This window comes from Rana temporaria, chromosome 8, assembly GCF_905171775.1.
Source record: "Rana temporaria chromosome 8, aRanTem1.1, whole genome shotgun sequence".
NCBI classification, from domain to species: Eukaryota; Metazoa; Chordata; class Amphibia; order Anura; family Ranidae; genus Rana; species Rana temporaria.
Window position 1 is genome coordinate 64,832,317 of NC_053496.1, and position 20,706 is coordinate 64,853,022.

The following is a 20,706-nucleotide window of genomic DNA, read 5'->3' on the forward strand; positions in this document are numbered from 1 at the left end:
ATTTAGAAGGGAAATGGAAGGAAAAGGTAAGTGAACCAACAATGCTTAAAGTGGTTGTAAACCCACTATTTGGACTTTTACCTACAGGTAAGCCTACAACAAGGCTTACCTGTAGGTAAGGAGAATATCTCCTAAACCTGCACGGTTTAGGAGATATTACCCCCGCAATGCGGGCGGCGCATGCGCAGGGGGGACTCCACGGCTGAAGGACCGGCATCGCCGGACCCTGCCGATTTTAAATCTCCCGCGCGGGAGTGACGTCATCGCCGCTCCAGCCAATCACAGCGCTGGAGCGGCGATACCCGGAAGACACGCCGGAGCAAGATGACATCCTGCTCGGCGTGGACCAGGTAAGTGGTACACACCTCGTTCCGAGGTAAGTATTTCATAATAGGCTAGTATGCGATGCATACTAGCCTATTATGCCTTTTGCATTGCAGGTTTGGGGGAAAAAAAAAAAAGTTTATGCGGTTTACAACCGCTTTAAAGGAACCTATTTAGACAATAAAAAACAAACCTTTACAACCCCTTTAATGTAGACCATTCATTTTGTGTGAGATAGCTGCCTGCACACCTCAGCACATAAAAGAAAATGTACCTGCGCCATTTTTGGCTACAGTGCAGGTGTGTTGGGGTTCCAATCTAAGCGCAGTAAAATGTATTACTGCAAAACATATTGTAGGTGTGAAGCCAGGCTACAGGAACAAAGTGTTTCTCCATGATTGGCTATAACAGTGTTTCTCAAGTCCAGTCCTCAAGGCGCCCCAACAGTTCATGTTTTCAAGATTTCCCTCAGATGAAACAGCTGTGGTGAAACATCACCTGTGCTAAATAATCGCAAGCCTGAAAACATGACCTGTTAGGGCGCCTTGAGAACTGGAGTTGAGAAACACCGGGCTATAAGGCTGGGTTCACACTACTACACTACTTTCATCCTACTTTGCTCTGCTACATTGGTCCTACATTTATCCTACATTGGTCCTACATCCATCCTACTTTCATGAACAGGATACTACTTTGGTCCGACTTCAATGATATTCAATGGGCCTGAAGTAGGATCAATGTAGGACCAAAAGTAGTACAGGGAGCATTTTCAAAGTCGGACCGACTTGTGTAGGACGCTACAAGACGCTCTCATAGGGAAACATTGAACACAGAGCAAAGTAGGATGAAAGTAGTGTAGTAGTGTGAACCCAGCCTAAGGCTGGGTTCACACTACGATTTTCCCGTCCGTCAGCCGCATACGATTTATATGAAAAACCGTATGCGGCTGAAACAGACGGGAACGTATGGAACCGCACATATGTGCGTTTTCTATTGACGTTAATGTTAAAGAAAAACGTATGCGTTTGCCATACTGTTTTAAAAACGGCCGCAAAACCGTGGTTGAACACGGTTTTGCGTACGTTTAAAAAACGTTTTGCCAGCAAATCGTACGCACCCGGATGCATCTGAGTGCATACGATTTGCAATGCATTGTCTATCTATACGTTTTCCCGTCCGGGCCCGTACGTTTTCAATACTGAAATCGTATGCGGCTGACGGACGGGAAAATCGTAGTGTGAACCCAGCCTTACACAGGTTTACTTCAAATCAGTCAATGAGCAATTCACAGCTGTTCTATATATCCTCAAACACAATATAGGTGGACATGCTCATGTTCTTACCCATAAACCATTGTTTCCCAGAATCCTTTGTGCTGCCCTCACACAGTTATGTGAAAAGGAGCTCACCTAAAACACTCAGCATAATGGAAGCCTTATAATCACAAACCTGACCTGTAGGCCTAGGTGCCCGATAAACATTTAGATTTGGCTGCAGATGCTCCTGGAAACATTTATTTTTTAACTTACGCAAACAAGTATATAACTTAAAAAGAAAATGGTGTGCTGTGACATCGTATCAGAACATCTTCAGCCAAACATGTGATTCCCCCACCCCCGTTACACACCGCTGGTACATTTTTTTTGGCAATCCCAGTTTGACAAATTGATTACAATTTCCTTCTTAAAAAGCCAGATCATGTGAGACTGTCCTTTTCTCTGCAGCTCTCCCACCAGATAAGACTGCTTACTAAACTGGACTTATTTCTCAATGGACACAGACCTCATGTAGCCTGCACTCAGAGGAACCCATTTCCATTTTACTTGTTTCTTTTTTCTGTTTTGGAACTGTTCATTTTTGTTTCTTTATAAATCTACAAATAATCCTCACAAGGTCTGCATTATAGATGGATAATAATAAGAAGACAGCCTTCCCGGCAAAGCATATAACTGGGGTAAGTCTCTGTAATGCTGGGGAACAGTAAAGGGATTGTTCCCATAATTTATGAATAACTGAATTAATGTAAAGATTTCTCTGTTTCGTGTCACAAACTTGTCAGCGATTTATTCAAAGTTTTATCAAAGTTGTTGTAGCTACTGCAGACATGTGCAACCTACATTAAGTTAGTTTTTTTTTATACAATGTCAAGCCATCTAAAAGCAGAAATGTGTTCTTTACTAAGACCAAGCTCATTATTCACTGTTGGTCTGCCATTGATAACCTGAGATTTCCAAACACATGTTATGATTTCATATGGTGTAATTCACACTGTGCATTTGCACACGTTTAGATGCGGTTGGTTTAGCTGCGTTTAGAGAAATTAGAATTCCATGCATCCAGGGGCAGATTAGATACAGTGAATGCACATGAATTGATGTAAACGCAGGTAAAGGCAAGCACATCTAAATGGAGCAAAAGGTGTTCTGGGATGCATAAAAGTTGTCTACTTTTCTGAGATCATTTCTCTTGCATTTTAAGGGTACATTCACACCTGTGCTTCTTGCCAACGGTAAGCAGATGTGAGAAAATCAGCAGGTGGTGGTCCTGGCGATTAGCTGCGGGAGGCAGCTCCATTGAAAGCAATGGGAGGCTGCTGGTTCCAGCAGCTAATAGCAGCATGTAATCACTATGCATTAATTACCTGTGAGTTATCTGCCCTAGATGCAAACTGATCACTTGCCACATAGTGATTACTAGGGATGGGCTCAGGCGCGTTTGGATTCTAGTCCGAACCCACCTAAGCAATCACGCCAGGAAGCTGTTACTGCACACTGCCAATCATAGGCAGCCTAGTTAGTGCGAGCGTTTTATGTGCAGATGCGGGCCTCACTGCCTATGAGTGGCGTTGTGCAGTCACTGCTTCCTGGCGGGATCGCTCAGCTGTGTTGGGACTAGGATCCGAGAAAACGCCTGACCCCCATCCCTAGTGATTATATGCCAGCGGCTGCAATTGTCTGCAGGAGCCAGCAGCCTCCTATTGCTTTCTATGGGACTGCCTCCTGCAGCTAATCACTGGGAACCCCACTCCCACTGATTTTCTCATCTGCTTGCTGTTGGCCAGAAACGCAGGTGTGAATGTGGCCTAAATAAGTTAAACGCAGGAGTGCTAGGGTCAATGGTAACCTAAGGCCTCCTTCACACTGGCCCTACTGTATTTATGGTATTTAAATGCAGGAGAAATAATCTGGGGGAAAACCGACAACTTTTATACCTCCCAGATAACTTTGGATGGTCCTACTTGGAGCACAAATTTACATGCAATGCTATTGAACACATTTTTAGGTCTCGTGAACACTGGGCTTAAAAAAATTCCACTTTTATAGGCTTTTTTTAATTTATTTTTTACTGTAAAATCACCTCTATATTGGCCTGTATGTCCATGTACACATAGACGTATTCAAACAGGACAATTTACAAGCTGACAGAAAATCATCAAAAGGAGCTTCAGAAGAGTGGCTGAATAGCAGAAAAAACACTGAATGCTACATGCGTTTAGGTGCGTTTAAACAATAATGCATTCCAATGGTCAGAATAAATTGAATATTCTGGCCAACTGAATCTATTAGACCTCTTTCACATTGAGGCGTGGAGCCGCAGAGATGGTATAGCCACGCTATTTGTAGCGCCGCTATACCGTCGTATTTACCGCGATATTCAGGCGCTAGCGGTGAGGTTTTAACCCCTGCTAGTGGCCGAAAAAGGGTTAATACCGCGGTTTCCCATTGATTTCAATGGGTAGGCGCGGTATAGGATCGGTAAACACACCGCTCCAAAGATGCGGCTAGCAGGACTTTTGGAGCGTTCCTGCTACCGCACCGCTTCAGTGTGAAAGCCTTCGGGCATGATTTTTCATGCGGTATAGCAGCGCTATTTTTAGCGCTGTACCGCATGAAAAACGCCTCAATGTGATAGGGGCCTTAATGCGCAAACCCTTGACGAGCCTTAACGCATGTGCAATTCACACATTAGACATTTACGTATTAGTATTACGTATTAGTCTGTTTTTTATGTATTTTAAATACGTTGTTTATGCATGTTATTTTTAAGCAGCTTATCTGTTCCCAGGAGTTCTGGCATTCAGTGGAAAAAAGCAAATGTCTTGTGTGCATAAGGCCATAAAGGCAGCATTAAAGCATTTCTACGAGTCTAGTTTACACTATTGCAGCGCTTTTGTGCGCATTAAAAAATAAAAATAAAGTGCAGCACGGTGCATATTTTCCATGTAAATGTACCAGAACGCAAACGCACTGCAAAAACGCATGTAGATGCAACTCATAACGCAAAAAAGTTTATAATCATGGGGTATGTGACCTTGCCCCCATTTGACTCCAGGCAGGCACATGTTCTCTTATCTGGGAACATTTAATAAGGAACAGCTGCACAGTTGCCCACAAGATGAGAACCAATCAGCAACTGTATTTTCTCTAAATTGATGACAAAATAGTTTCTATGTGTTGTTGACTTTTTACATCTTTATCCACTATGCCTTACTAAATAAACAAGAGGTGTTACAATAATCTTTATGGGCTTCATACTGAAGTGGCAGTAAAAAGAAGTTACATTGTTTTCTAACAACCAGATCCAAACCTGCTGTGGAAGTTGGTAGTTGAATATCACAGGTGCAGCCAATTTTAAGGCTTGACATCTTTTTTTATCTATTTCTGCGATGCAACACCATCTTTTATTTTACCAAAAATTGGGTATGGGATTGTTTGTGTTTGCACTAAAATTAATTTTATTTTTTTTCTGAAAATATGCATTTGATAAACCGTTGCACGTGCACTATGCAACATAAATTGCAACTACTATCTTTTTACTGTACAATGACCTCTGCTTTCAGAAAATACATAATGTTTTAGGTCATTTTATGGCCAAACATGCAGATTTGTACATGCATTCAATAAAATGAGAATTTTGATCCAGAGCAGAAGTGGTTAATCAAAGTGGAGAGGCAGTATAGTGGCATCACAACCTAACCTCCACCAATATGTAGTGGTTGCTAACATAGTTTTCCCTAATAGGGCGATGGTTCAAACTAATAGTAGAATTATTGCTTTCCTATCACTTCAAATAGTTTGGGCCAAGCTGCGAAGGGATGTGGCTGCTCTGTGTGCCATAATATACTGTGGTAGCATTGACTACACAAAGTGGTGCTGTGCTCTGGAAGCAGTATGGGTGACTTCCTGTCTGCTGCCGAAACAGCAATTGTATCCCAGGAATGGTTATCAGAAGGGGGTGCTGTGGTGCACTTAGAGCTAGTTTACACTTCAAAACATGGCTTCGGATACGCTAAAGCTCTCTGAACGCCAGTCAAAGCACCTGTCACTAAATAAATTGGTTAGCTTACAGTCCTGTTTACACCTGAGTGCGTCGGTGAGGCTTCAAGCAAGCTTAGCCGTAGACTTCTATGGAGGCTTTGAAGCACCACTGAAGTTACATGGGGTATAATTTTTGAAGCAAAAGCGGGTGTAAACAGGACTGTAGGCTAACCATTTTATTTAGTGACAGGAGCTTTGACTGGCATTCAGAGAGATTTAACAAAGCCTGCCCGAAGCCTTGTTGAGGCCGAGGCAAGTGTAAATGAGTGCTTGGTCATACAACACCACTATTGCTGCTGTGCTTTAATGGCCTGTCACGTATGTTCCTCCAGGGAGGTGCACTCAAGGTCACTCAACATCTAGCTTGTTCTCGTGCCCATGGTGGACTTAAGCCAAACTTCTCCATCAACACATGTATGTTAGGGGACGATCCAGGGCCGTCTTTAATATGGATTGGACCCTGGGCAAACATTTTTCTTGGGGGGGGGGGGACATTTTCTTGGGGGAAATGGAAGTTGACAGGCTGCAGAGACAAAACTGCGACCCCTGAATATTGCGCCCGGGGAAGCAGTACCAGCTGCCCCCCCCCCCACGCTATGCCACTGCATGTAGCATTTTAAAATTTCAGTGGCCTTGAAATCCACCCTGCTTTTGCACCATGCGACTTACCTGCAGTTCCTGCACTGGCAAAGCTTGCTGTGTTTTTAGGTATGTGGGTCATTCATTTAAAAACACAGTGCGTTTGCATGACACAGTTAACGCAAATGCACTGTTTTTAAATGCATGGCCCACATACCTAAAAATGCAGCAAGCTTGCCAGTGAAGGAACTGCAGGTAAGTCGCAGGGTGCATTTCAAGGCCACTGAAATTTTAAAATTCTGCATGCACCTTTTTTTCTGTGGGAAACGCAGGCATAGCAGCCCATTCAAATGAATAGGATGCTGTGCCTTTGAAAATGTGGCCCCCAACCTGCATACATGTGAATCGGGCCTAAAAAAGGCCCATCAAGCAGTGTCTGGTCTGGTGGTGGCCCAGGCCATGCAAATCCTTCTGGACACAGCCTGGACTGGTCAGGATTTACTAACTAACTAACTGTCTGGATTAACTACTTATATGGAGAGCAGGAGCCTAGGGAGGAGTAAGACCTACCTTGTCCGGTCCTGGCCAGCTCAGCTCGCTCTGATCAGTGGCTGCCTGAGCTGCCTCCCTCACAGGAGCACTCTGCTTCAGCTCCACTGCGCAGTCCGACTCCTACCTCCCTGAGGCCTCCCGCCATGTAGCGCACACACACCATTCACGGCAAGGGGCGGGGTCAGAGTGTCAGTGGAGCTCAAGACCCTGCCCACTCCTCGCTCCTTGCTAAAGAAAATATTCAGCAGCAGAGACTGCACAGTGCGCCGATGCCAGGCTCGGCCGGCTTCTGTGCGCAGAAAGTGCAGTCAGGCGACAGGGCGGACCGCGGCTTAAGGGGCAGCTCTACTTAAATTGGGCCCCTAAAGATTAACAGGGCCCTGGGCAGCTGTCCCTTTTTGCCCTGCGGTAAAGACGGCTATGGGACGATCTTGCCCACCAAGTTGGTCACATAACCTAAGGACGACAATAACTCCCTCTTACAGTGTGACAATGTTTTGTGCTTATCTTTCAGTTGTGCTCATGGCTTCTCATAAAGGTTGCAAGTGGCCATTTCAACACACATTACACTGGCATAGATCAGTTATGGTTGGTTTCCTGAAGGTGAGAACAGTGACTGCAAACCTATGTCAGGAAATCAGCTGTTAAGGATAGGAAAAAAGTGAACAGTAAAATGGCAACAGTGCTTTAGCAAAATACACACGAGTGGTGGATCGTAATGCAGGGGCGCTACCCCCCCCCCCCCAATTAATGTTTCTGGCCCCCTAATCTCCATGCGGGGCGCCGGACGCATGGATTTCAATGTTGTGTGTGTGTTTTTATTTATTTATTTATTTATTTTTTTGGGGGGGAGCACATGATTAGAGGTTTTCTGCTCTAATTGGCTTAAACGTGTGGGCACTGTGCCCTCAGCCCACCCAGTTGTGTGACAATAGCAAATTAATCTCTATTTTCTTCCTGATTCTCCTCCCGGTCAATCAGGAAACCTGGTCCTGAGACCTGATTGGCCAGGGAGTCTGAAGACTCCAAGCCAATTGGGTCTCAGGATCCACTTCCTGTTTAGCCGGGAGGCGAAGCTCTGGCTCTTGGCTGGAACGAGGAGCTGCAGCAGCCCTACCCCTCGTCATATCCTAAGGTGCGAGTAGGGGGGGTTTGTTTGCCGCCCCCTCTACAAAAATATTGAGCACCAGCTGCCACTGATGCACATCATTCTGATGGACTTTACTTATACTTTACAGTTCTGTTGAGGTGTTTGCGACTAGATCTGCTGCTGTGCATTTTTTAGGGCTCAGCAAGAATTGACCCATCATGCCCTAAATGCAGATAAGTTCAGGCTACATGATGCTATTTCTGCTTTAAACAAACCTTTATTGGAAAAAAATTTGAACAGCTGGTGGATTTAGAACTATAAAAATGTACTTCCTTATAAAATGCATGTGATGAGCGGAGTGGCGTATAATGAAATTACTGTATCCAGAATAGAAAACGTGCTGTCACTGATGAGAACCAAGCTGGTATTTGCTCCCATTTATTGTACTACTTCCTGTCGAACTCCCACCAGGGCCCTTTCACATACACTATATTGTCAAAAGTATGGGAAAGCCTGCCTTCACACACATGAACTTTAATAGCATCTCTGTCTTAGTCGATAGGGTTCATTATTGAGTTGGTCGACCCTTTGCAGCTATCGCTGCTTCAACTCTTCTCTGAAGGCTGTCCACAAGGTTTAGGAGTGTCTACAATGAGGGGAAAGTATTTGATTCTCTGCTGATTTTGTACATTTGCCCTCTGACAAATGATTAGTCCATAATTATAATGGTAGGCTTTTATTTTAACAGTGAGACAGAATAACAAGAAAATTATCCAGAAATACGCATTTCAAAAAAGTTATAAATTGATTCACATTTTAATGAGTGAAATAAGTATTTGACTCTTTCTCAAAACATGACTTGGTACTTGGTGGCAAAACCCTTGTTAGCAATCCCAGAGGTCAGACTTTTCTTGTAGTTGGCCACAAGCATTGCACACATCTCGGGAGGGATTTTGTCCCACTCCTCTTTGCAGATCCTCTCCAAGTCATTAAGGTTTCGAGGCTTACGTTTGGCAACTCGTACCTTCAGCTCCCTCCACATATTTTCTATGGGATTAAGGTCTGGAGACTGGCTTGAGCCACTCATTTGTTGCCTTGGCCGTGTGTTGAGTCATTGTCATGCTGGAATACCCTACGACCCATTTTCAATGCCCTGGCTGAGGGAAGGAGGTTCTTACCCAAAATTTGATGTTGCATGGCCCCGTCCATTGTCCCTTTTGATGCATTGAAATTGTCCTCTCCCCTTAGCAGAAAAACATCCCCAAAAAATAATGTTTCCATCTTCAATTTTTAATGCGGGGATGGTGTTCTTGGGGTCATAGGCAACATTCCCCCTCCTCCAAACACGGTGAGTTGATGCTATCAAGCTTGATTTTAGGTCTGACCACAACTCATTTTCACCCAGTTCTCCTCTGAAACATTCAGATGTTCATTAGCAAATTTCTGACTGGCCTGTACATGTGCTTTCTTCTGCATGGGGGGGGGGACTTGCGGGTGCTACAGGATTTCCGTCCTTTAAGGGGTAGTGTGCTACAAAATGTTTTCTTGTCCCAGCTGTTTGAGATCATTGACAAGAATCTTCTATGTAGTTCTGGGCTGATTCCTCACCATTCTCATGATCATTAAAACTCCAGGAGGTGAGATCTTGCATGGAGCCTCAGAACAAAGGAGATTAACAGTTGTTTTGTGTTTCCTCCATTTGCAAATAACTGTTGTCACCCCGTCAAACCTAGCTGCTTGGCAATTGGTCTTGTAGCCCATTCCAGCCCTGTGTAGGTCTACAATCGTGTCCCTAACATCCTTGGACAGCTCTTTGGTCTTGATCATGGTGGAGAGGTTGGAATCTGATTGATTGCTTTTGTGGACAGGTGTCTTTTATACAGGTAACAAGCTGAGATAAGGAGCACTACCTTATATGGCCCATACACACGCTCCGAATATCGGACGAAAACGATTGTCCGACGAAGAATCGTACGATTTTCGGATCGTGTGTACACTACTTTCGAGAGCCGATCACGACAGTTCATCCGATATTATTCGATCGGACATGCACGAAAATTTTCCTCCTATGATGTCAGATCGTACGATTTTTGTTTAGTCAGTACAGTTGTGTCTGGAAATACAATACAAATACATTACAACACATGACATCACTTCCGATTATTTTTTTTCGGTCGTACGAGAATTTTCGTGACTTTAATAACCTATTTCATTTTACTTGCGACTATTAAGCGAAAAAAGTCGTACGATCCTTCGTACGATATTCGTGTGTACGGGCCATAAGAAAGTATTACTAATCTCAGCTCATTACCTGTATAGAAGACACCTGGAAGACAGAATTCTTTCTGATTTGATAGGGGATCAAATACTTTTTTCACTCATTTAAAATGAAAATGAATTTATAACTTTTTTTAAATGTGTTTTCTGGATATTTTTGTTATTCTCACTGTTAAAATAAACCTACCATTAAAATGTATAGACTGATCATTTCTTTGTCAGTGGGCAAATATTCAAAATCAGCAGGGGATCAAATACTTTTTTTTCCCTCACTGTAATGTATACTGTCCTATTCTACAAATGTCCATGACCACCTGGGCAGCTTTTGTAGAATAGGACCTTCACATTCCTGTCCTTCATTATTTACTACAGCCATACCTTGCGCACTCTCTTGTCCTGCACATACTGGTCATTGCAATATCCTCCGCAATCCTTGCTTGCACATACTGAACTGTACTTTGTCACCCTCTAAATTTAACCACAAACTGGTTGCTGTTGTACCCTCCACACTACTCTCCTCCTCTCTTGCACATAGTGCCAACAAATATATATTCATATTGTGCATTTCTCTCCTGGCCCATACATACATAGCTACACGCATCTTCTGCACATACTGCCACCAATAAATCCTCCTCACAACTATCTTGTACATACTGCCTACCAATATATATTCTCCAAACTATCCTGCGCATACTGCCCACTGCCACGTTACTTTCTTGCATATAACGGCTGCTGTCATATACTCTGACCTCTCATTCTCATACTGTCGGCCATTATATCCTCAACTATCCTGTTGTGCACATACAGGGGCGGACTGACCATTGAGGCACTCGGGCACTGCCCGAGGGCCCCATGCCACTAGGGGGCCCCATCAGGGTTGCCAGGCTCAGTAAAACCAGGGACAGTATGTAAAAATCTTTTTTTTTTTTTTTTTACATCTGTCCCTGATATGTCCGAAACTGACATGCTTTTGAAGTGAAAATCCTGAGATTTTAGCTGCCCCCGCCTCTGTACTGCCTCCTGGCATGGTGGCCATCTGTAAGCCCGGGGGTCCCATGAGTTGTCAGTCCGCCCCTGTACATACTAGACAGTCATACCTCTTGCTTGCACATCAGCTGCTTAATCCTCCACACTGTTGTCCTGCACATACTGATCACCGCCATAACCTCTGCATTCTTTACATATACTTCTGACCATGGTCATATCCTTTACATTTCTCTCCTGCACATTACTACCTGCTGATGTACTGTATATTCTAGACTCCTCTTTCACATACTACCCTTTGATAAACACTATATTCAGGGGTCAAGTCCTGGGGGAAAAAGTGTGGGTACTCCCACCCAAGATCCAATCCCCCCACCAAAAAAAAAATGATACGCTCATATGCATAATTACTAAAACGCAAGTTCTTTCTAAATCCCGCCATAACGCGCGGCAGACCACCGCAATGTCTCCTGGGAACAATGACAAAAGCTCCCAGGAGACATTGCGGCATCGAGGAAGTGACGGAATACCCGCACACTACCCGATGAATCCATATACAGGAAGCGGCCAGTAACTTAAAGGATTACTAAGGTTCGCCTGCCCCTGACAGTGACTCGAGCTGGACATTCCCGCTTAGTGAAGGATTGGCTCTGCTGCTCTCGGCTGCTCTAGTCCTGCAAAGGGAACTGCGTTCCTGCTGTGAAAAAAGTGCAGGAACTCCGTTCCCGCAGGACTTGAGCCCTGACTATATTACAAAAAGTATTGTGACGCCTGCCTTTACACAAACTTTATTGGTATCCCAGTCTTAGTCCGTAGGGTTTAATATTGAGTTGGCCAACCCTTTGCAGCTATAACAGCTTCAACTCTTCTGGGAAGGCTGTCCACAAGGTTTAGGAGTGTGCTATGGGAATGTTTGATCATTATTCCAGGAGCGCATTTGTAAGGTCTGGCACTTATGTGGAGTCCTGGCTCGCAGTCTCCACTCTATCGGGTTGAGGTCTGGACTCTGTACAGGCCAGTCAGGTTGCTCCACCCCAAACTCGCTCATCCTTGTCTTTATGGCCCTTGCTTTGTGCACTAGTCCAAATAATTTGGTGTGTGTGTGTGGGTATGGTGGGGGGGGGGGGGTGTATGGTGTGGGGTTGTTGGTTGGGCTTGACCCCTTAGTTCCAGTGAAAGGAACTCTTAAGGTGTCAGTATACCAAGACATTTTGGACAATTTCATGCTCCCAACTTTGTGGAAACAGTTTGGGCATAAACCCTTCCTGTTTTCAGTGCACAAAGCAAGGTCTGTCCCATGCAGATAATCTTGGAAAACTCAATGTTTTTTCCTAAATGTTTTTCCTCAATGTTTTTTCATGCTGGATACTTACATAAATGCATACATAGCTAAAACAAAAACTAACACATTTTTTTTTTCCATTCCTATAGAACTTAACATTTCCTTTGTTGGCCGTGTCCCTGCTCTCCTCTTTTGGGTCTTCTATGTTGTATGGCTACAACCTAGCGGTGGTAAATTCTCCCTCTGAGGTAAGTACAGTATAATGGTTAATGGCAGTTAATTAATGTTGATGCCTTAAATGCCAGTTTAGCAGGCTGCCCCTTTAAATACATATTAACAAAAACTGCAGTGCAAGAAATACAAACCTCAGTAAACTATATAGGTGAAACAAGGTGCTCAAACCACATTATAAATGGACTTGATTCAGTCACAAACAATCTGATTGTAATGTTTAGTGGCAGGTGTTTCCCGCCTTCACCATATCAAAACGCAAAGCTGCTTACCAGAAGTCAAGACCCCACAGGCTGAAAGGTCTATGACACAGGCAGCAGTAATATGGCATTTCTTTTTATATGCAATCCAATTGGATCAGGCCAGGCAAAAAGGGAAATTGTCATAGTATAGTAAAATATTTACTTGCTTATTAAAAAGCAGAAATACTCAAAGTACGGTATGTGTTTCTTCACAACCAACGTCCCCAAGAAACACAAGCAGTAAATGGCTTGTGCCATACTTTTTGAGTGTTTCTCTTTTTGCTTTTTAATAAACCATCATTTTACTACACTACGGAGTTCTCCATTATTTTCTCTCTGGTGCATTATTTCCTGGCCTGATTTGATTGGAGTTCGTATAAAAGAAATGCTACATTCTTGCTGTCTGTGCTATGTTATTGTAATTAAGCGCATTAGACCTCTTGTCCTGTGGGGTCTTGGCTTCTGGTAAGCGACTTCGTGTTTTGATGTGGCGAAGGTTGAAGAACGTGCCACTAAGGATTACCATCACATTGGCTATAAATAGACTTGATCTAGTCACAATGTGTCTGAGCACCTTGTTTTCACCTATATACAATTTTTCTGATGGGTTTTTCTTTCACTGCATTCGTTTTGTGAAAATGTATTTAAAGCAGGTTCACACTGTTGTGAATTGGATGCGGTTTTTCCTGCATTCAATGTGCATGTCAGGAGATTGTGACCGTCTCTGTGGAGCCAGTTCACACATCTCCAGAGCGGCTCCGGTGTGAATTGCACAGGAGCCCTGTGCGTCTTCTGGTTTGTTTCAGGTCCGATTTCAGCCCAAACTTTAGCTGAACAGGGATGCACCAAATCCCTGCTGTGAGCCGCTCTGTACTGCGGTGTGAAGCCAGCCTAAAGGGACAGTGCAACACTATTCTCTATGTATATAATAAATGTATCCTTTCATCAGTAAGTGCTTATGTTCTTATTTATACACAGATGTGTTGCATTAAAAAAAAATTATTGCAGATTAAAAAAATTTTTTTTTTTGATAAACACCGATTTCACTGTTGTGGACACGAAGTGAAAATTTTTAACTTAATTTTGATCAAGTACATACGTTTTTGCGATTTTAAAAATGAATATTTTCTAAACCGAAAATTAGTTTGTACAGATAATTTAGTGAGGGTTTGTCCCCTCCAGCATCAACCTACATTTATGGGCAACTGAAGCTACAGGTTTTAATTTTACTTGGATAACCCTGTATTGGTTAAATTGGGTATTGTTCTGACACCGATAATGGTAAATTCTTTGAACGCTTTTTTTTTTTTTTTTTTTTTTTTTTTTTTTTACAAAAGGGCTTATTTAGAAGACATCAAAATACAAATAACAGATGTATATATCAGAATCAATACATAAACAGGTTTCGAAAATTAACAGGAAGACAGTGTGTACCATGATCCATGTGCAAGTCATAGTACCAGTCCCACCCAACCCCCATACTGGTCAAGAAGAATGAATAGCAAGAAAGCAACCCATATCCAGTAACAACATACATTTTTAAAACTGTTGTGTCCAAGGGAGACAGACTCGGTCAAATGTCTGGGGGCAACCCCTATTAATATAAGTCAGATTATATATTGGTAGCATTGCATTCAGAGGACTCCCATGCTTCAACCGTGGGGGGAGAGGGAGAGGACCACTTCTTAAGGATTTCTTTCTTGGCATAAAAGAGCAGCATAGAAACAAGCAGCTTTGTGTACCGAGGACTCTGGTCATCTTCATGAATCCCAAGCAGGGCCAACTCGGGCAGTACCGGGATAGATAGTGTAAGATGCATATTGATGCAATCAAATACCTCCCCCCAATATGCCACCATTAACGGGCAGGTCCAGAACATATGAAGAAATGTGCCATCAGGGAAATGACACCTAGGGCAGCCAGGTGACCTATCAGAGTATATCTGATGCAGTCTCTGAGGTGTGTAGTAGACACAGGGCATGACTTTAGTATGTATCGGTTTATCCCTAGACGAAATCATGAACTTTGCCCCATCCTCAAAACACTCCCCCCATGCTTGCCTATCAAGGCTGGGGATATCAGACTGCCATTTTTCTCAGAGAGCGTTCATCTTGGGAGAGTCAACCTCCAGAAGGGCCAGATACAGTGTAGAGAGGGTTTTTTTTTTTTTTAAGGGTTTTCTAGGCTAGAATCTCCTCAATGGGGTCAACAGTTAGGTTGATAGTCTGCATAAATTGTGCCCTAGCTTCATGCCTCAGCTGATAATACCTAAACAGCATTTGCCCCGGAAGTCCATGCTTGACAGCCAAGTCTTGGAAGGGCAACAGTGTCCAGAGCGAACAACATTCTGGAGAATCTTGATCCCATACCTTGCCTACAATTGTGGGTCAGTTATTGTTCTAAAGGGAGGGACTACCCCCAAAGCGGACAAAAGGAGGAGTAATGATGAGGGCGAAGCAGCCGCTTACGGGCTACGGTCCACACCTTAAGGGTCATCTTGGTAGGTCCTGGGAGTGAGGGGTATGCAGTGGCTCCTCTATAAACCAAATTTCCCAGTTCCCTAAGTGAGCCCAGTATGGCAGCTTCCAAACAGGTTGCTGTGTTCAACCTGGATTGTTCGAACCACCATCTCACAGAGACCAAAACCGCCGCCTGGTAGTACACCAGGAAGTTAGGAAGTTGAAGACCCCCACAACGGACCAGCAACTGTAAGGAGGACCCCCTCCACAGAAAGGAGCCTATACAGACATTCAGTTCTCTGAAGAAGGAAAGGGGGAGCCAAACTGGACAATTTCTGAACACCTAATTGAATTTGGGTAGAAATTGCATTTTCAGTACATTTATGCGTCCCAGTAGGTTAAGGGGCAGTTCCCTCCATCTGGAGCAATGTTCCTTAAGCTTTCTGACAATAGGTAGCAGGTTGAGGCAATGAAAGTCCCGAAGTTCCTGCGACACCACAATACCAAGATACTTAAACTCCTCAACCCAGAGCAACGGGGACGAAGTCCCCCCACCCCGGGCACCAGAGTCCAACGGAAACAGGATAGATTTGGACCAATTGATCCTTACCCCAGAGAAGCACCCAAATTGCTCAAAAATCTGCAATGCCGCTTGCAGCGAGATGTCCGCATCATGCAGATAGAGCAGAGCATAGTCTGCATAGGGAAATCTTCCCCTCCAGGGGGCAACTCTGAGCCCCTGAACTCCGCCCGACTAGGTAATCAGGATCGCCAGCGTTTTCATGGCCAGAGCAAACAGGCTGGGCAACAAGGGGCAGCCCTGTCTGGTGCCCCTCTTGAGGGGAAAGAACCCTGACAAGGTGTCGTTAGTACGGATTCAACGCTGTCTTTAAAAACTATTATCCATCTATGGACCTCTCTCACTCTTTAAAATAATTAGAAAAATAAAGGGTCGATCCACTCATTGCCAAACTAGGTGTATATATAACAGCCCTGGAATATAGAATAACAGACCATATTTTCACGTTTAACCAAACTCTGCTAAACTTGGTGATGCTCTAAAGTTTATGAATGACAGTCACCTTTGACTTCAGGAAATGCATAGCTCAAGTGGGGGATTTTGTTTGCTTCTCAATAACCACTACAGCTAATTCTTTAGTCTTAAAGGTAACCTGTCATGAGCAAAATACCAAAGGTGTTGCATGGCGGTTTTGTTGATCCTCTAGCTACAGTACTTTTGGGACACTGACTAAAAAGAAATTTTAGCAAAAACTAAAAATCTTTTAACAGTGGTATACTTGGCATATTTACCACTCGGGGCAGGTTATATTTTAGCATGGTTCCTCTATATAGTAAAACTATTTTTAGAATTCATACATTTAAAAATAAAATACTATTACTGAGCAGATGACAAAACCTGAGTCGGTAAAGATTTTCTTGTGGGCGAAAAAAAATAAAAAATAAAAAATCATGTCATTAAAAACGAATTCAAGAATGTAATGGTGGCACAGGTAGAATTCTGTGACAATACATGGTGACAGTAACAGCCTGCTAAATAAAATACAATTCAAGGTTTTAAGTGCATGCAGTACGCTGTGATGAAACATGGGGATGATAGCATGATTTCATAGTGCGAAGCCTACAGGGGAATACATTATAGTAATATGGGTATCGACACAATAGTGACCTTGTGATATGTAGGCACAAAATAGAAACCCTAACAATATCTGCACTACAAATATCAAAATGTATACAACACAAAGAAAAATGCCTTTAGTTCTACTTTAGCAGAAACTTTTGAAGACCTTTTTAGTGGCATTTGGAAGGGTTAGAATTGTTTGGGGGATTTTTCTTGTTGTCTACATCATCACTAGGGAGACATCTCTCTACAGACACTAACCACCTCACAATGATTCTAAACCTTTCCCACTGTTAACTATTTGTGTTACCAGGAGAGGTAACCTGTTGAGCCCTACCCAAGTTCAAATCAATGTATTGCAAGTTGTAGGTAGTATTTACTTGCAAGTAAATCCTGAAGTGTATGTATGTATGTATGTATGTGTGTATTCTGTTTTTAGATCAACATTTAAAAAAAACAAAATGTCAATGATGAGTTAAAGTTTAGAAAAAAGAAACGTTGCGCTATTAAAATAAATTAAACTAAACAGTCAGTTGATGATGGAAAAAATATGATGAAATTAAAATTAAAAAAGACCCCAAAATTAAAAGGAAATAGAACACATGATTGAAAATATAGTCTCTGTGTCAATGAAGATGGTTAAAAATAAGTTCATCAATATTGAATAAAAGTTCATAAGTTGAAATCATGAGTGGTGGCCGACACCACAAAATAAAAAAGAAAAGGATGGAGGCTTACCGGATGGCAAGCAATAAGAGACTTGCGGCTGCAAACCCCAGCCAGGGCCTTTTGATGATCCTCGCAGAGGGATGAGGAGGGATGGATGCTGAGACTTCCCAAACGCGGATCCACAAGAAAAACTTAATAGTGAAGTACAACAGGACCAGCACATATAGGATATTTGTGACTCAAGGGACCACCACCACCAAAACACCCTATGGATGGGAGGCTTACCAGAGCATAAAGCAATACAAGCATGCGGCTAAACCCCTAGCCAGGGCCTTTGAGATCCTGAGCGGTGGTGATATATCCTGGAGTCCTCCGGTGTAATGTGGTCAGTAGATACATAGAAAGAATGATATTGCCCACATGGTGAAGTATGTTGACTATGTTGTTTTAATAAAAAAAGTTTAACACTTACAGGACGAAGATAAAAACAGAAATAGATAGAAGCCGGCCGGCTCAATCGAACGGCCGTCCACACGGAACGAAGAAACGTCTTGCGTCAGCACGCTACCTTCCCGACACACGTTTCGTCAAAAGTTGACGTCATCTGGGGCGGACGGCCGTTCGATTGAGCCGGCCGGCTTCTATCTATTTCTGTTTTTATCTTCGTCCTGTAAGTGTTAAACTTTTTTTATTAAAACAACATAGTCAACATACTTCACCATGTGGGCAATATCATTCTTTCTATGTATCTACTGACCACATTACACCGGAGGACTCCAGGATATATCACCACCGCTCAGGATCTCAAAGGCCCTGGCTAGGGGTTTAGCCGCATGCTTGTATTGCTTTATGCTCTGGTAAGCCTCCCATCCATAGGGTGTTTTGGTGGTGGTGGTCCCTTGAGTCACAAATATCCTATATGTGCTGGTCCTGTTGTACTTCACTATTACGTTTTTCTTGTGGATCCGCGTTTGGGAAGTCTCAGCATCCATCCCTCCTCATCCCTCTGCGAGGATCATCAAAAGGCCCTGGCTGGGGTTTGCAGCCGCAAGTCTCTTATTGCTTGCCATCCGGTAAGCCTCCATCCTTTTCTTTTTTTATTTTGTGGTGTCGGCCACCACTCATGATTTCAACTTATGAACTTTTATTCAATATTGATGAACTTATTTTTAACCATCTTCATTGACACAGAGACTATATTTTCAATCATGTGTTCTATTTCCTTTTAATTTTGGGGTCTTTTTTAATTTTAATTTCATCATATTTTTTCCATCATCAACTGACTGTTTAGTTTAATTTATTTTAATAGCGCAACGTTTCTTTTTTCTTTACTTATATTGTGTTTGTATGACACTGTTGTGTTGCAGCTTAGTTAGGAATTTTTTTAGTGCCTTAGCGCGGTATTTCTTCTCTATGAGTTAAAGTTTAATTGAAGCCAAAACTCGTTATTTTAGTTTTTAATAAATCGGGGATTGGACCCCTGTAAATCCTTTCTTCTTTTTTTTTTTTTTTTTTTTTTTTTTCCGCACTTTCAAGCCTGGTGACAATGGCCATCAAAAATTAACTACTGTACCTGTTGTTGTTGTTGTTGTTGTTGTTATAGTCGGGTCTGGAAACCTGCATGTTTTTTTATTCAGAACATTGGTTTAAAGATAGAAATTGACTTCAGAATGCCTTAAAAAAATTAATAATAAATCATTGTTCTGAATAAAAATATTGTTGTCCCAGATATGGCTGTAACGGATTGTTTTTCTAATCTCTGCTGATGTGCGTTTCACGTGTAGCACCAGCCTTTAATCTACTCTTCTCAAGCTTGAGGCTAACTGTGACCTTTGGAACACCGAGTCATATGTGTGGTCATGCACACTAGAAAAGTCAGGTGATGACCGTGCTTGTTGAAGGACCTCTAAACTTCGTACATGCTGGTGTAACAGGAGTGACTTTAGGGGCACAGGGTGAATGAGAACCCCACTATGGTCTGTGCTAGTCACATTTAATGCGGTCAGATATTGTATATATTGTATATATATTGTGTGTTGGCTGATGTATACTAGTAAGCTTGCTGTGATGAAAGGGGTGAGGTGTGATTGCATTCCATTGTCTATTGTGGTAATTAAGTCTGCTATGTGGATTGGAGCTTGGTAGGCAGTCTGCATACCTATTATGGGATGTTAAAGTGTCTTGCTGTGAGGAAAGGGGGGGAATCACTCCAGCAACCCCCCCCTGCTAAGACTGTTTACTGAAGGAGAAGTTTGAACACACCTGACCTGTATCACCATTGTCATTGGACAATTTAACCCACCCTGTTTCCCAAGGGTGGGAGGGATGTATTTTGAAGAAGAATGTGTTACCATGTGCAAATAATAAAGATTCATTCCCTGTTTTGAACCTCAAACAAGAGCTGTGTGTCTCGTTTCTGGGGGGGATTATCATCGGTCGTGTTCGTTTGCCTGATTGTGGAGTGTCGATAAGCTGTCTTGGGTGGAATGGAATATCATGAACGGATTTAACCCCTGTCCCATTTGGGGTTCCGTTACAGCTGGCTTTTCCAAACAAAAGTTTTGCAGGACCTAAGAAAATTCATTATAATTACAATCAATTCGATTTTCCAGTACACAGTTAATGTCTCATGTAATCCGATTCCTAACTACTGTATATATTTTGTTTAGCTTATAACGGTAAAAGCACAGAACAAATAGCTACACAAACTATATAACATCAGCATTTTTTGTTTAAGGGTGCAAATTTTTACGTATACTTACAAATGCTATTTTGTGTGTCTTTTTCTTATTTAATGTCTATTTTGTTTCAGTTTAGTAAACCTTTTAGGTTTTTGGATTTTTTTCTTTTTGATTACATTTTTTTTTAAAAGCGGTTTTTCCCTTGTAATGATGTATATGATATACTTTATTTGTGTTTTAAAAACTATGGAATATTAGAAGTGTGTCCTACAGCAACCAATTGGATATTACCTGTCATTTTTAACTAATACAATTTTTTGTTTTTACACCTTTTCCTTAGGTTTATTATCTGGAGTATTCTTAAAAAAATACCATTTTG

At 42.5% G+C, this 20,706-nt stretch overlaps 1 protein-coding gene across 1 annotated transcript in view; it reads left to right on the forward strand.

Annotated features, from left to right (window-relative positions):
- Positions 1-1,683: 1,683 nt before the first annotated feature.
- The window catches only part of LOC120947013 (solute carrier family 2, facilitated glucose transporter member 9-like), an 88,168-nt gene continuing 69,145 nt past the window's right edge, over positions 1,684-20,706 (forward strand). The window contains exons 1-2 of the mRNA XM_040361924.1: positions 1,684-2,278; positions 12,556-12,654. Coding sequence (XP_040217858.1) covers positions 2,231-2,278; positions 12,556-12,654 — 147 coding nt within the window. The 5' untranslated portion in view covers positions 1,684-2,230. The remainder of the gene's footprint in view (positions 2,279-12,555; positions 12,655-20,706) is intronic.